This window comes from Oncorhynchus tshawytscha, linkage group LG14 (genome assembly GCF_018296145.1).
Source record: "Oncorhynchus tshawytscha isolate Ot180627B linkage group LG14, Otsh_v2.0, whole genome shotgun sequence".
Lineage (NCBI taxonomy): Eukaryota > Metazoa > Chordata > Actinopteri > Salmoniformes > Salmonidae > Oncorhynchus > Oncorhynchus tshawytscha.
In genome coordinates this window covers 2,366,837-2,379,293 of record NC_056442.1, presented here as the reverse complement: position 1 = coordinate 2,379,293, position 12,457 = coordinate 2,366,837, and the positions used below count along the sequence as shown (strand labels likewise).

General features: G+C 40.4%; 1 protein-coding gene across 2 annotated transcripts; it reads left to right on the top strand.

Annotated features, from left to right (window-relative positions):
• Nucleotides 1-2,310: 2,310 nt before the first annotated feature.
• On the top strand, nt 2,311-11,339 carry LOC112242295 (carcinoembryonic antigen-related cell adhesion molecule 1-like). 2 transcript variants are annotated; one of them, XM_042296761.1, is made up of 9 exons: nt 2,311-2,484; nt 5,438-5,725; nt 5,895-6,161; nt 6,438-6,704; nt 6,852-6,926; nt 7,226-7,252; nt 10,682-10,729; nt 10,866-10,898; nt 11,015-11,339. In XM_042296761.1, exons 1-9 carry the CDS (start codon nt 2,418-2,420, stop codon nt 11,110-11,112), a joined length of 1,170 nt encoding a protein of 389 aa, XP_042152695.1. In that variant the 5' UTR covers nt 2,311-2,417; the 3' UTR covers nt 11,113-11,339. The 2 variants fall into 2 exon arrangements, with proteins under 2 accessions (XP_042152695.1, XP_042152694.1); XM_042296760.1 differs by having other exon boundaries at nt 2,312-2,484; nt 10,679-10,729.
• The last annotated feature ends 1,118 nt before the right edge of the window (nt 11,340-12,457 follow it).

The window sequence follows — 12,457 nt, the reverse complement described above, 5'->3', positions numbered from 1 at the left end:
TTGTACAATTCTGTTTGCACAATTGATATGTAGAATTCCACAGCAAAGTCCAATTCTATTTTAGATTCCTCGCATGGGGGCGTCATAAATGTATATTATCAAAATGACCCAAACGTGCATCCTAGTTTTAAAGTCCTCACAGGTGGCGTCAAATATGTGTCTATACTATCATTAACTGAAGACTTAGTTTTTATCAAAGATTCTCTGTAATTATTATTACGCGATTAAACTGATTAATCATGTAACTGTAATTAACTAGGAAGTCGGTGCACCAAGGAAAATATTCAGATTACAAAGTTATAATTTCCTAATATAACTTTTCAGATATTTTATATCTGATCCAATAGTCTTCGAATTAATGAATTATTGAGTTTACCTCACGTTAGTCTCATTCCAAACGTCGTAAATTGTTGGTTATCTGCACGAACCCAGTCTTCACTATGAGTCATCCATACATCAATTGTCTTAAATCATTTATTTATTAACTAACTAAACAATCGCAGAAGTGCACAATCAAACAAAGTAAATATGGTTACAAGAAATGATAGGGGGATGTGCCCTAGCGGGCTAAACCGGCATGGCGGCTTGGTGTACAAAAGTGAGTGGGGGTCGACTGAGATAAGACAACACACAGTTGATAATTATAACAATTGAAATGCTAATGCTTTTCACATAAATGCTCACTCATTCGGGAACAATTGCAATCAATATATATACTGTATATTTACGCTCAGTGTGTCGTCGGGATCTCTGCTGAAAAGTTAGTTTCTGTTGGAGAGTTTCCTCTCTCTCTCTCTCTCTCTCTCTCTCTCTCTGTCGTGGTTAGAGTGGATAGTTCAGAAAGACATTCATTCATGTCGTTATCGATTGGTGTTTCGGCGGTTGTCGTTCTTCGCGTTCAATGATAGCGAATTCCTAGCTGCAGACTAGTAATTATTATCAAAGACTTGTTCTTATTCTGTTGGTATCGATAGTCTAAGAGTGTAAGCTGGTCTGCAACCTTTTGTCCTCTCGTGATTAAGAGAAACATGGTCTGTTGAGACATTCTCAAAGTTGGAGTTTTATTCAGGAGTTGCAGAAAAGGGCCTTTCCCAGGATGCCCGACCCTAACTGGGCTCATGGGCGGCCCACTGATTAAGTTAAACTCAAAAGGGAATTGGAGTTTCCTTCATTAAACAGTCCAAAATCACATTACACAATTTTAAAAACAGTATCATCCTCACTCATTCATCTTATACAACAATTAGGTTTAAACCTAATATCTGAGGCTATTATATGAACAGTGTTATAGTAATGTGGCCGCACCGTCTCCCATGAGCTTCCCCAAGTTGTAACAAACGGACCAGTTCGTAGCTGGATTCTTTACCGATCTTTTATACCTTCTCCGGAACATAAATGTTGTTCGGACCTCAAGTTCTGTGAGGTGGAAGAAATTCCTTTGTTCTCTATGAAAATTCACTATGTCTCTATACTGTGGCCATGAGGAGATCATCTCCTCAGGAATTTACGACCTCTCTCTGACCACAGCAGCCGGTGTGCAGGAGGGAGGGAGATGGGGCTTGCTGTACCCAAAGAGGGCAACGTCATGACAACTGATTGGCTCAAATGCATTCAGAAGGACAAAAATTACACAAATTAACATTAACAAGGCACACCTGTTATTAGAAATTCATTCCAGGTGACTACCTCATGAAGCTGGTTGAGAGAATGCAAAGAGTGTGCAAAACTGTTATCAAGGCAAAGCGGGGCTACTTTGAAGAATCTCAAACATAAAATATATTTTGATTTATTTAACACTTTTTTGGTTACTACATGATTCCATATGTGTTATTTCATAGTTTTGACATCATCACTATTATTCTACAATGTAGAAAATAGTAAATATAAAGAAAAACCCTTGAATGATTAGGTGTGTCCAAACTTTTGGCTGGTTCTGTATGTTTCAGTAGGATTGGATTTTGGGCATTTATAGTAATGATTATCAATTGTACTGCAGGGATGGAACGTAAGTCGCAGAAAATAGAGGTTGTGGTGGCAGCTGCAGAGAGGCATTTGGGTCTGCTAGACTTTACATCAGAAGAGTTACAGGGTGTGTTAAGTGCTAGTGTCCTATCATTTCAGGCTGTTGGCCTGAAGTAGGACTAAATATATTTAAATAGTTGAGTGTGGTATTTCTTTGTTATTTTTGTGAGTTTTTTTTTAGTGTTAGATGGTAAGGTATTTTGTTATTTATTTATTTGAGCAAAGTATAAGGGCGTTATACCCCAGTCTAATAGGTGGCGGTAATGCAACGTGTTTTTTTGGATGCCAACCGCTATTAAATCTCAGCGAAGAAGACTATGAGCCGCACAGTTTTTTTTAGCACATCAAATTTTAACTTACTTTTATTTAATATGTAAACAAACTAACTAGCAAATATGCCCAAACTAACGTTCATTGGATTGTGCTTCTGCTTTCGTCTGGCGCAAAAGGTGGTTTCCGGAGGTAAGTTGAACCGACCGGCCTACCTAATATTTGTGTGCTATATCTAGTGTGCTTATTGTATAGCCTAGCCTACAACATTATCACATAATGTTTGATTGTCATGTACAATAGGTATAGGATATGTATCAATGTGCCTTATGAACACAATATGCGTTGCAACTTAACGAACAAGCGCAGCCGCCGGAGTCGGGAATCAATTCAATGAAAAAACGTATGGCATGTGGGTTTGTATGAGTACCGCACTCTTCTTATTCCGTTTAGCTACGCACAGACGAATTTAGCCAAGGCGCAAGCATACAGAAGGGGCGGGGTGTGCATGGATATGTGTATACTGTAAATCATTTCTCAATAACTTGTTGCCATAAAAGCATTTAATACAAGGGGTCCTCAAATAGCAATCTTAAAAGCATATACAGTGGGGCAAAGAAGTATTTAGTCAGCCACCAATTGTGCAAGTTCTCCAACTTAAAAAGATGAGAGAGGCCTGTAATTTTCGTCATAGGTACACTTCAACTATGACAGACAAAATGGGGAAAACAAATCCAGAAAATCACATTGTAGGATTTTTAATGAATTTATTTGCAAATTATGGTGGAAAATAAGTATTTGGTCAATAAAAAAAGTTTTTCTCAATACTTTGTCATTGCCAACAAAGGGTATATAACAGAGGTCAAATGTTTTCTGTAAGTCTTCACAAAGTTTTCTCACACTGTTGCTGGTATTTTGGCCCATTCCTCCATGCAGATCTCCTCTAGAGCAGTGATGTTTTGGGGGCTGTTGCTGGGCAACACGGACTTTCAACTCCCTCCAAAGATTTTCTATGGGGTTGAGATCTGGAGACTGGCTAGGCCACTCCAGGACCTTGAAATGCTTCTTATGAAGCCACTCCTTCGTTGCCCGGGCGGTGTGTTTGGGATCATTGTCATGCTGAAAGACCCAGCCACGTTTCATCTTCAATCCCCTTGCTGATGGAAGGAGGTTTTCACTCAAAATCTCACGATACTTGGCCCCATTCATTCTTTCCTTTACACGGATCAGTCATCCTGGTCCCTTTGCAGAAAAACAGCCCCAAAGCATGATGTTTCCACCCCCATGCTTCACAGTAAGTATGGTGTTCTTTGGATGCAACTCAGCATTCTTTGTCCTCCAAACACGACGAGTTGAGTTTTTACCAAAAAGTTATATTTTGGTTTCATCTGACCATATGACATTCTCCCAATCTTCTTCTGGATCATCCAAATGCTCTCTAGCAAACTTCAGATGGGCCTGGACATGTACTGGCTTAAGCAGGGGGACACGTCTGGCACTGCAGGATTTGAGTCCCTGGCGGCGTAGTGTGTTACTGATGGTAGGCTTTGTTACTTTGGTCCCAGCATTCTGCAGGTCATTCACTAGGTCACCCTGTGTGGTTCTGGGATTTTTGCTCACCGTTCTTGTGATCATTTGACCCCACGGGGTGAGATCTTGCGTGGAGCCCCAGATCGAGGGAGATTATCAGTGGTCTTGTATGTCTTCCATTTCCTAATAATTGCTCCCACAGTTGATTTCTTCAAACCAAGCTGCTTACCGATTGCAGATTCAGTCTTCCCAGCCTGGTGCAGGTCTACAATTTTTTTCTGGTGTCCTTTGACAGCTCTTCGGTCTTGGCCATAGTGGAGTTTGGAGTGTGGCTGTATGAGGTTGTGGACAGGTGTCTTTTATACTGATAACAAGTTCAAACAGGTGCCATTAATACAGGTAATGAGTGGAGGACAGAGGAGCATCTTAAAGAAGAAGTTACAGGTCTGTGAGAGCCAGAAATCTTGCTTATTTGTAGGTGACCAAATTCTTATTTTCCACCATAATTTGCAAATAAATTAATTAAAAATCCTACAATGTGATTTTCTGGATTTTTTTTTCTCATTTTGTCTGTCATAGTTGAAGTGTACCTATGATGAAAATTACAGACCTCTCTCATCTTTTTAAGTGGGAGAACTTTTTTTTGCCCCACTGTAACTTAGTCACGTCAAACAGTGCAGACAGAGAAAAAAAAGTAGCTGCATTTGTTTAAGCTGTTTTCTAGTGACATTTATTTGGATATATCCATAGAAATGATGTAATGATGCACGATTTTGCCTGGCATAGAAAATGTGCACTCTTGTTAGGACACTGTTGTTCAAAAGAGCTAGCCAACAACACAGCTAACACAATAACTTCAAACTGAAGCTGGAAAACTGCAAACTAGCCGCACTTCGTTATACCTTTTTTAAATTGACATTTCTTTGTATATATATTCATAAAAATGATGCCAGCTGATTCATGATTTTGACTGTCTGAGAAACACTGCCTGCCTCTCTCTCTCGTCCCGACCCCTAAACGTTCATTACTATGGTACAGTTGGAGATCAAATTTGAATATTGAAACAATGTTGCAAATGTCAGAGAGACGGACAGTAAGGTTTATACAAATCTGAGATAATGTCTAGATGCTTTTTATAGTGGGGATCAAGTGTATATCTTCCCTGCCTGGGATGAGGAGACAGTGGATTGCGCAGTCAGATGGAACAGAGTAAATAGGCATTTTAACATCATAGATTTAGCCGATGATAACTTGTGCAGTAGACACCATCTGGAATGTGCTTTTAGCCAATCAGCATTCAGGATTGGACCCACTATTGCATAATAGTGGACGGCCTCCGAGGCAGCGTGTACCCAAAGATTTTCATCTGTTGCGTAGTCTAGATCAATTTCTACTCCAGTGGTGTTAGTGAGGGGGAAAATACTGGTAAAATGGTCAGACTACATAGACCAGATACACCCAGCAAGCAGAATTCTAGATATAAACAGTAAAGGTTGAAAATAATGTCTCTTTCAATGCCAATAGTGTTAGGACTACATATTTATACCCTCACCATAATGTGTTACCCTGGATACATTGATACTCTGATACATGTATGAAATGTCTGCTTTCCTAGATGATCTTTATCTTAAAGTGGGAGGTGAGCTCGTGTTGACGCCGGACAAGTCCACAGTGACTGACTCCATCATAAGCGTCCTATGGAAGCATGGGAAGAACAAGGTGGCAGAGTGGGACAAGGATTTTGGTGGTCTGGACATCTATGCTGCCTTCAATGAGCGTACAACCCTGGACCAGACTACTGGAGAGCTGAGAATCAGTGGATTGAAGAAAACAGACAGTGGAGTTTATTCTGTGGAGTTCAACAGCAAACTGCTTGACCAGACATATACACTGTCTGTTATCAGTAAGTGGTTCTGTGTGTGTGTGCATACATCTGTGTGTGTGTGCATACATCTGTGTGTGTGTGCATACATCTGTGTGTGTGTGTGGTCATGGAGAAACAGCAGGTTATGTATTGCAGTGCCTCACAAGCATTTTCCCAAATGATTCATGTTTCTTTCCTCTATTTACAGAGGCAGTCCCCAAACCCACCATCACTTCTTCCTGTAACCCAGACAAAACCTCCTGCACTCTGACCTGTGAGGGCAACACCACTGATGCTGAACCAGTCACCTACAGCTGGAAAGTGGGAGAGGGGGCGTGGGAGGACTTAGACAAACAGCTGATTGTCTCTAAGAACCACACTGGCAAATCAACCAACAGTTACAAGTACTTCTGCAAGATGAAGAACTCCGTTAGTGGGGAAGTCAGTGATCCAATTGGAGAGGTGTTTGGTTCAGGTGAGTAGACACTCATAAGTGTGTTACAGTCTTATGTATTGATATGTTAGTAACACTGCTAGTGTTGTAGGACATTTTCAATGCTACACTATGTTGAAAACAGACATTGGGGTTTATTATGTGGAGTTCAACAGCAAAGTGCTTGAGCGGACATATATATTATGTTATCAGTAAATGTTTCTGTCTGTGTGCCTCTATATTAAATAGCAGATAATGCAGTGCCTCACAAGCATTTTTTTCCTGCTTTGTCTTTCTCTTTCGTTCCTGAATTTACAGAGGCAGTTCCCAAACCCACAATCACTTATACCTGCAACTCCAACAAAACCTCCTGCATTCTAACCTGTGAAAGCGACGCCACTGGTGCTGAACGAGTCACCTACAGCTGGAAAGTGGGAGAGGGGGCGTGGGAGGTCATAGGAAAACAGCTGATTGTCTCTAAGAGCGACACTGGCAAATCAACCAACAGTTACAAGTACATCTGCAAGCTGAAGAACTCTGTTAGTGAGGAAGTCAGTGAGCCAGTTGGAGAGGTGTTTGGTCCAGGTGAGTGGACACTCATAAGTGTGTTAATCTTATCTATTGATATGTTAGTGACACTGCTAGTGTTGTAGTGCATCATTCAAAATGTCCTATGTTGAATACCTGAAACTCCTGTCAAAGTATTAATACAAAATGTATTTTTCATTTCAGAGCCTTCTGAAATTGGTGGTGGGGTTGTTGTTGGTGTTGTCGTTACCATTGTAGCGCTTGTTGCCGTCATAACAGGTAAGAACAGCACATCTATCTAACATGTACATAGTTGTGAAGCACAGATTGACATAACAGCAGCAACAACAGTGATGAGCTATACCCCCTGAAGGGGATACCTGTTCTACCTATATTTACAGTAGTGTTCAGGTGTGCAGGTACTATATGCAGGTTTTTTATTGGTGTTGTCTGAAAATATCTGTTCTTGCAGCTTAAGCATGTAATTGTCAGTGAAGTCATACTCAATAGCTGATAGAATGGTTAATGCAGACTTGTACTTTAAGAAGTTGTCAAATATTTGTATTTTCACTCCCCAGTTTGGTTGGTGTGGAAGAAAATTAAAGGTAGGATGATTCTCTGGCTCTTTCTGGTCCAACTCTTCATACTCACTGCTTCACCAAAATGTTAGACAATGTGCATTTAATTTAATTGAAATGGTCTTAATAATGTATTAATGTATGCACACTGCAACACTCAGGCATCGTTTACAAATGCAGTATTTGTGTTTAGTGAGTCCGCCAGATCAGAGGCAGTAGGAATGACAATGCATTATATTGATAGGTGTGTGGATTGGACCATATTGCAGTCATGCCTGAGCATTCTAATTGTAACAAGTACTTGTAGGTGTCATGGAAAATGTATGGAGTAAAAAGTACATTATTTTCTTTAGGAATATAGTGAAGTAAAAGTTGTCAAATATATATAAATAGTAAAGTACAGATAGTGAGTGCACAGTAGTAATCTCATAACCTTATGCAAATTTAAAGGGAAAATACAGTTGAAGTCGGAAGTTTACATACACCTTAGCCAAATACATTTAAACTCAGTTTTTCACAATTCCTGACATTTAATCCTATTAAAAATTCCCTGTCTTAGGTCAGTTAGGATTAGAGGTCGACCGATTAATCGGAATGGCCGATAAATTAGGGCCGATTTCAAGTTTTCATAACAATCGGAAATCGGTATTTTTGGGCGCCGATAAAAAAAAATATATAATATATTTTTTAAACATTTATTTAAACTTTATTTAACTAGGCAAGTCAGTTAAGAACACATTCTTATTTTCAATGACGGCCTAGGAACAGTGGGTTAACTGCCTTGTTCAGGGGCAGAATGACAGATTTTCACCTTGTCAGCTTGGGGGATCCCGAGAGTCTTGCAACCTTAACTAGTCCAACGCAATAACGACCTGCCTCTCTCTTGTTGCACTCCACAAGGAGTTACGCGAATGCAGTAAACCAAGGTAAGTTGCTAGCTAGCATTAAACTTACCTTATAAAAAACAATCAATCATAATCACTAGTTAACTACACATGGTTGATGATATTACTAGATATTATCTAGCATGTCCTGCGTTGCATATAATCTGACTGAGCATACAAGTATCTGACTGAGCGGTGGTAGGCAGAAGCAGGCGCCTAAACACGAATTTAAACAGCACTTTCGTGTGTTTTGTTTTGTGTAACCGAAGTGAAATGGCTAGCTAGTTAGCGCGCGCTAACTAATTGTCATTGTGTTGCTGGTTCGAGCCCAGGGAGGAGCGAGGAGAGGGACGGAAGTTATACTGTTACACTGGCAATACTAAAGTGCCTATAAGAACATCCAATAGTCAAAGGTTAATGAAATACAAATGGTATAGAGGGAAATAGTCCTATAATAACTACAACCTAAAACTTCTTACCTGGGAATATTGAAGACTCATGTTAAAAGGAACCACCAGCTTTCATATGTTCTCATGTTCTGAGCAAGGAACTGAAACGTTAGCTTTCTTACTTGGCGCATATTTTACATGGAACATATTGCACTTTTACTTTCTTCTCCAACACTTTGTTTTTGCATTATTTAAACCAAATTGAACATGTTTCATTATTTACTTGAGGTGAAATTGATTTTATTGATGTATTATATTAAGTTAAAATAAGTGTTCATTCAGTATTGTTGTAATTGTCATTATTACAAATAAATAATTAAATAAAAACAGCCGATTTAATCGGTATTGGCTTTTATGGTCCTCCAATAATCGGTATTGGCGTTGAAAAATCATAATCGGTTGACTTTATATTAAGAATGTGAAATGTCAGAATAATAGTAGAGTGATCTATTTCTGCTTTTATTTCTTTCATCACATTCCCAGTGGGTCAGAAGTTTACATACACTCAATTAGTATTTGGTAGCATTGCCTTTAAATTGTTTAACTTGGGTCAAACGTTTCAGGCAGCCTTTCACAAGCTTCCCACAATAAGTTGGGTGAATGTTGGCCCATTCCTCTTGACAGAGCTAGGTAACTGAGTCAGGTTTGTTGGCCTCCTTGCTCGCACACGCTTTTTCAGTTCTGCCCACAAATGTTCTATAGGATTGGGGTCAGGGCTTTGTGATGGCCACTCTAATACCTTGACTTTGTTGTCCTTAAGCCATTTTACCACAACTCTGGAAGTGTGCTTCGGGTCATTGTCCATTTGGAAGACCCATTTGCGACCAAGCTTTAACTTCCTTACTGATTTCTTGATGTTGCTTCAATATATCCACATAATTTTCCTACCTCATGATGCCATCTATTTTGTGAAGTGCACCAGTCCCTCCTGCAGCAAATCACCCCCACAACATGATGCTGCCACCCCCTTTCTTCGGCTTGCAAGCCTCCCCCTTTTTCCTCCAAACATAACAATGGTCATTATGGCCAAACAGTTCTATTTTTGTTTCATCAGACCAGAGGACGTTTCTCCAAAAGGTACGATCTTTGTCCCCATGTGCAGTTGCAAACCGTAGTCTGACTTTTTAATGGCGGTTTTGGAGCAGTGGCTTCATCCTTGCTGAGCTACCTTTCAGGTTATGTCGATATAGGACTTGTTTTACTGTGGATATAGATACGTTTGTACATGTTTCCTCCAGGATCTTCACAAGGTCCTTTGATGTTGTTCTGGGATTGATTTGCACTTTTCGCACCAAAGTACGTTCATCTCTAGGAGACAGAACGCATCTCCTTCCTGAGCGGTATGACAGCTGCATGGTCCCATGGTGTTTATACTTGCGTACTATTGTTTGTACAGATAAAAGTGTTACCTTCAGGCGTTTGGAAATTGCTCCCAAGGATGAACCAGACTTGGGGAGGTCTACAATATTTCTTCTGAGGTCTTAGCTGATTTCTTTTGATTTTCCCATGATGTCAAGCAAAGAGGCACTGAGTTTGAAGGTAGGCCTTGAAATACATCCACAGGTACACCTCCAATTGACTCAAATAATGTCAATTAGCCTATCAGAAGCTTCTAAAGCCATGACATAATTTTCTGGAATTTTCCAAGCTCTTTAAAGGCACAGTCAACTCAGTGTATGTAAACTTCTGATCTACTGGAATTGTGATACAGTGAAATAATCTGTCTGTTAACAATTGTTGGAAAAATGACTTTGTCATAAACAAAGTAGATGTCCTAACCAACTTGCCTAAACTATAGTTTGTTACCAAGAACTTTGTGGAGTGGTTGAAAAATTTGTTTTAATGCTTCCAACATAAGTGTATGTAAACCTCCGATTTCAACTGTACATCCTAAATTCAAGGAACCTCTTCTACTCTGTTTGCTGTAAACCAATGTTGAATGACCAATCCTAGGGGAAACACTGCTGTAAATGACAGATTCTTAAAAGTTAAATATAATACACTATGTATTGGGAAAGTGGGGATAACTAGTCAGTTGTACATCTGAATGCTTTGAAGTATAGGAGTGTTTATTTCAAAATGATCTGATTCAAGAAAGTTTATCCTTCTGTTCTCATCAGCAGCTGAAGCCTGCAGATCCAACCGTCCTAAATATGAGTCAAAGTCTGAGGGTAAGAAGACAGTGGCATTCACCTGGAATTCTGCCACTGAGCCTCCTTTTCATTGTCATCCAGAAGTGAACACAACAAATACTAATGTGATCTGTGTATGAGAATGTTAAGCTCAACTTTTCTCTCTTCTCCTCAGCTAAAGGCAGTGAAGGAGTCCAGACAGAACGAGGCAAGTAATCCAGTTAATTTAAGACTGTATAAAGCAGAGGTAAATTCTTAAATAGCAGTTGATGCAGTAGGAGAGAGGCTGTAGTTGATGTCTTCCTTCTGTGTGTGATTCTGCAGAGATTATGGTTCCGCTGACGGTCAACCACAAAGCAGGGGAAGAGGACGCAGACAAGCCTGGAAAGGGGCATGAGAATGGAGGCGTGTATGAAACTTAAGCGGATAGTTTACCCGGCAGTTACAGTGAACTCCAACCATATTTGTCTTGATGATTTGATTCCTGTAACTGACTGATTCTTAAATGCTAAACGTCAATGGTCACAGATCACTAAGGTAACTGACGCTGGGACTAAACACCTCCCTCTGCAACTGGACTTCATGACGGGCCGCCCCCCCAGGTGGTAAGAGTAGGCAATAACACATCTGCCACGCTGATCCTCAACACTGAGGCCCCTCAGGGATGTGTGCTTAGTCCCTTCCTGTACTCCCTGTTCACCCATGACTGCGTGGCCATGCATGACTCCAACACCATCATTAAGTTTGCTGACGACACAACAGTGGTAGGCCTGATCACAGACAATGATGAGACAGCCTATAAGGAGGTCGTCAGAGACCTGGCAGTGTGGTGCCAGGATAACAACCTCTCCCTCAATGAGAACAAGACTGGTTGCATCACCGCCTGGTATGGTAACTGCTTGGTATCTGACCATAAGGCGCGACAGAGGGTAGTGCGTACGGCTCAGTACATGACTGAGACCAAGCATCCTGCCATCCGGGACCTATATACTCGGCCGTGTCAGAGGAAGGCCCAAAAAATTGTCAGACTCCAGTCGCCCAAGTCACAGACTGTTCCGTCTGTTACCACACGTCAAGCAGTACCGGAGTACCAAGTCTAGGACCAAAAGGCTCCCTAACAGATTCTACCACCAAACCATAAGACTGCTGACCAATTAATCAAATGGCCACCCGGACTATTTACATTGCCCTCGCCTTTGTTTTTACACTGCTGCTACTCGCTGTTTATTATCCATGCATAGTCACTTTACAAATGACCTTGACTAGCCTGTACCCCCGCACATCAACTCGGTACCGGTACCCCCTGTATATAGCCGTGTTATTGTTATGTCATTTTCTTCTTCTTTTTTCTTTGATTTATTTAGGAAATATTTTCTTAACTATTTTTTGAACTGCATTGTTGGATAAGGGCTTGTAAGTAAGCATTTCATGGTAAGGTCTGTTGTATTCTGCGGATGTACCATAAAATTTGATTTGAAATACATTATACTGTTTATTATAAGTATAGAGGGTTCATCTAGAACTGGGGTGTCAAACTCATTCCATGAAGGGCTTAGTATCTTTTTTTCCCTTCATTTTTCTTTCAATTAAGACTTAGACAACCAGGTGAAAGGAGTTCAAGTCCAAGGGAGGGGCGATAACCTGCAGACACTCGGCCCTCAAATGTCGACCGCATTATCTACCAAGGGAATTCTCTTCGATTATAATCACAGCCGTATATATTCCCCCCCAAGCAGACACATCGATGGCTCTGAACGAACTTTATTT

Excerpts from the sequence above, each read along its gene's own strand:
- LOC112242295 (XM_042296760.1), top strand. The coding sequence starts at position 2,418 with ATGCCCAAACTAACGTTCATTGGATTGTGCTTCTGCTTTCGTCTGGCG. Across the intron at positions 6,705-6,851 it reads TGGAGAGGTGTTTGGTCCAG|AGCCTTCTGAAATTGGTGGT; the intron begins GTGAGTGGACAC and ends TTTTCATTTCAG. Across the intron at positions 7,253-10,678 it reads GGTGTGGAAGAAAATTAAAG|CAGCTGAAGCCTGCAGATCC; the intron begins GTAGGATGATTC and ends TGTTCTCATCAG.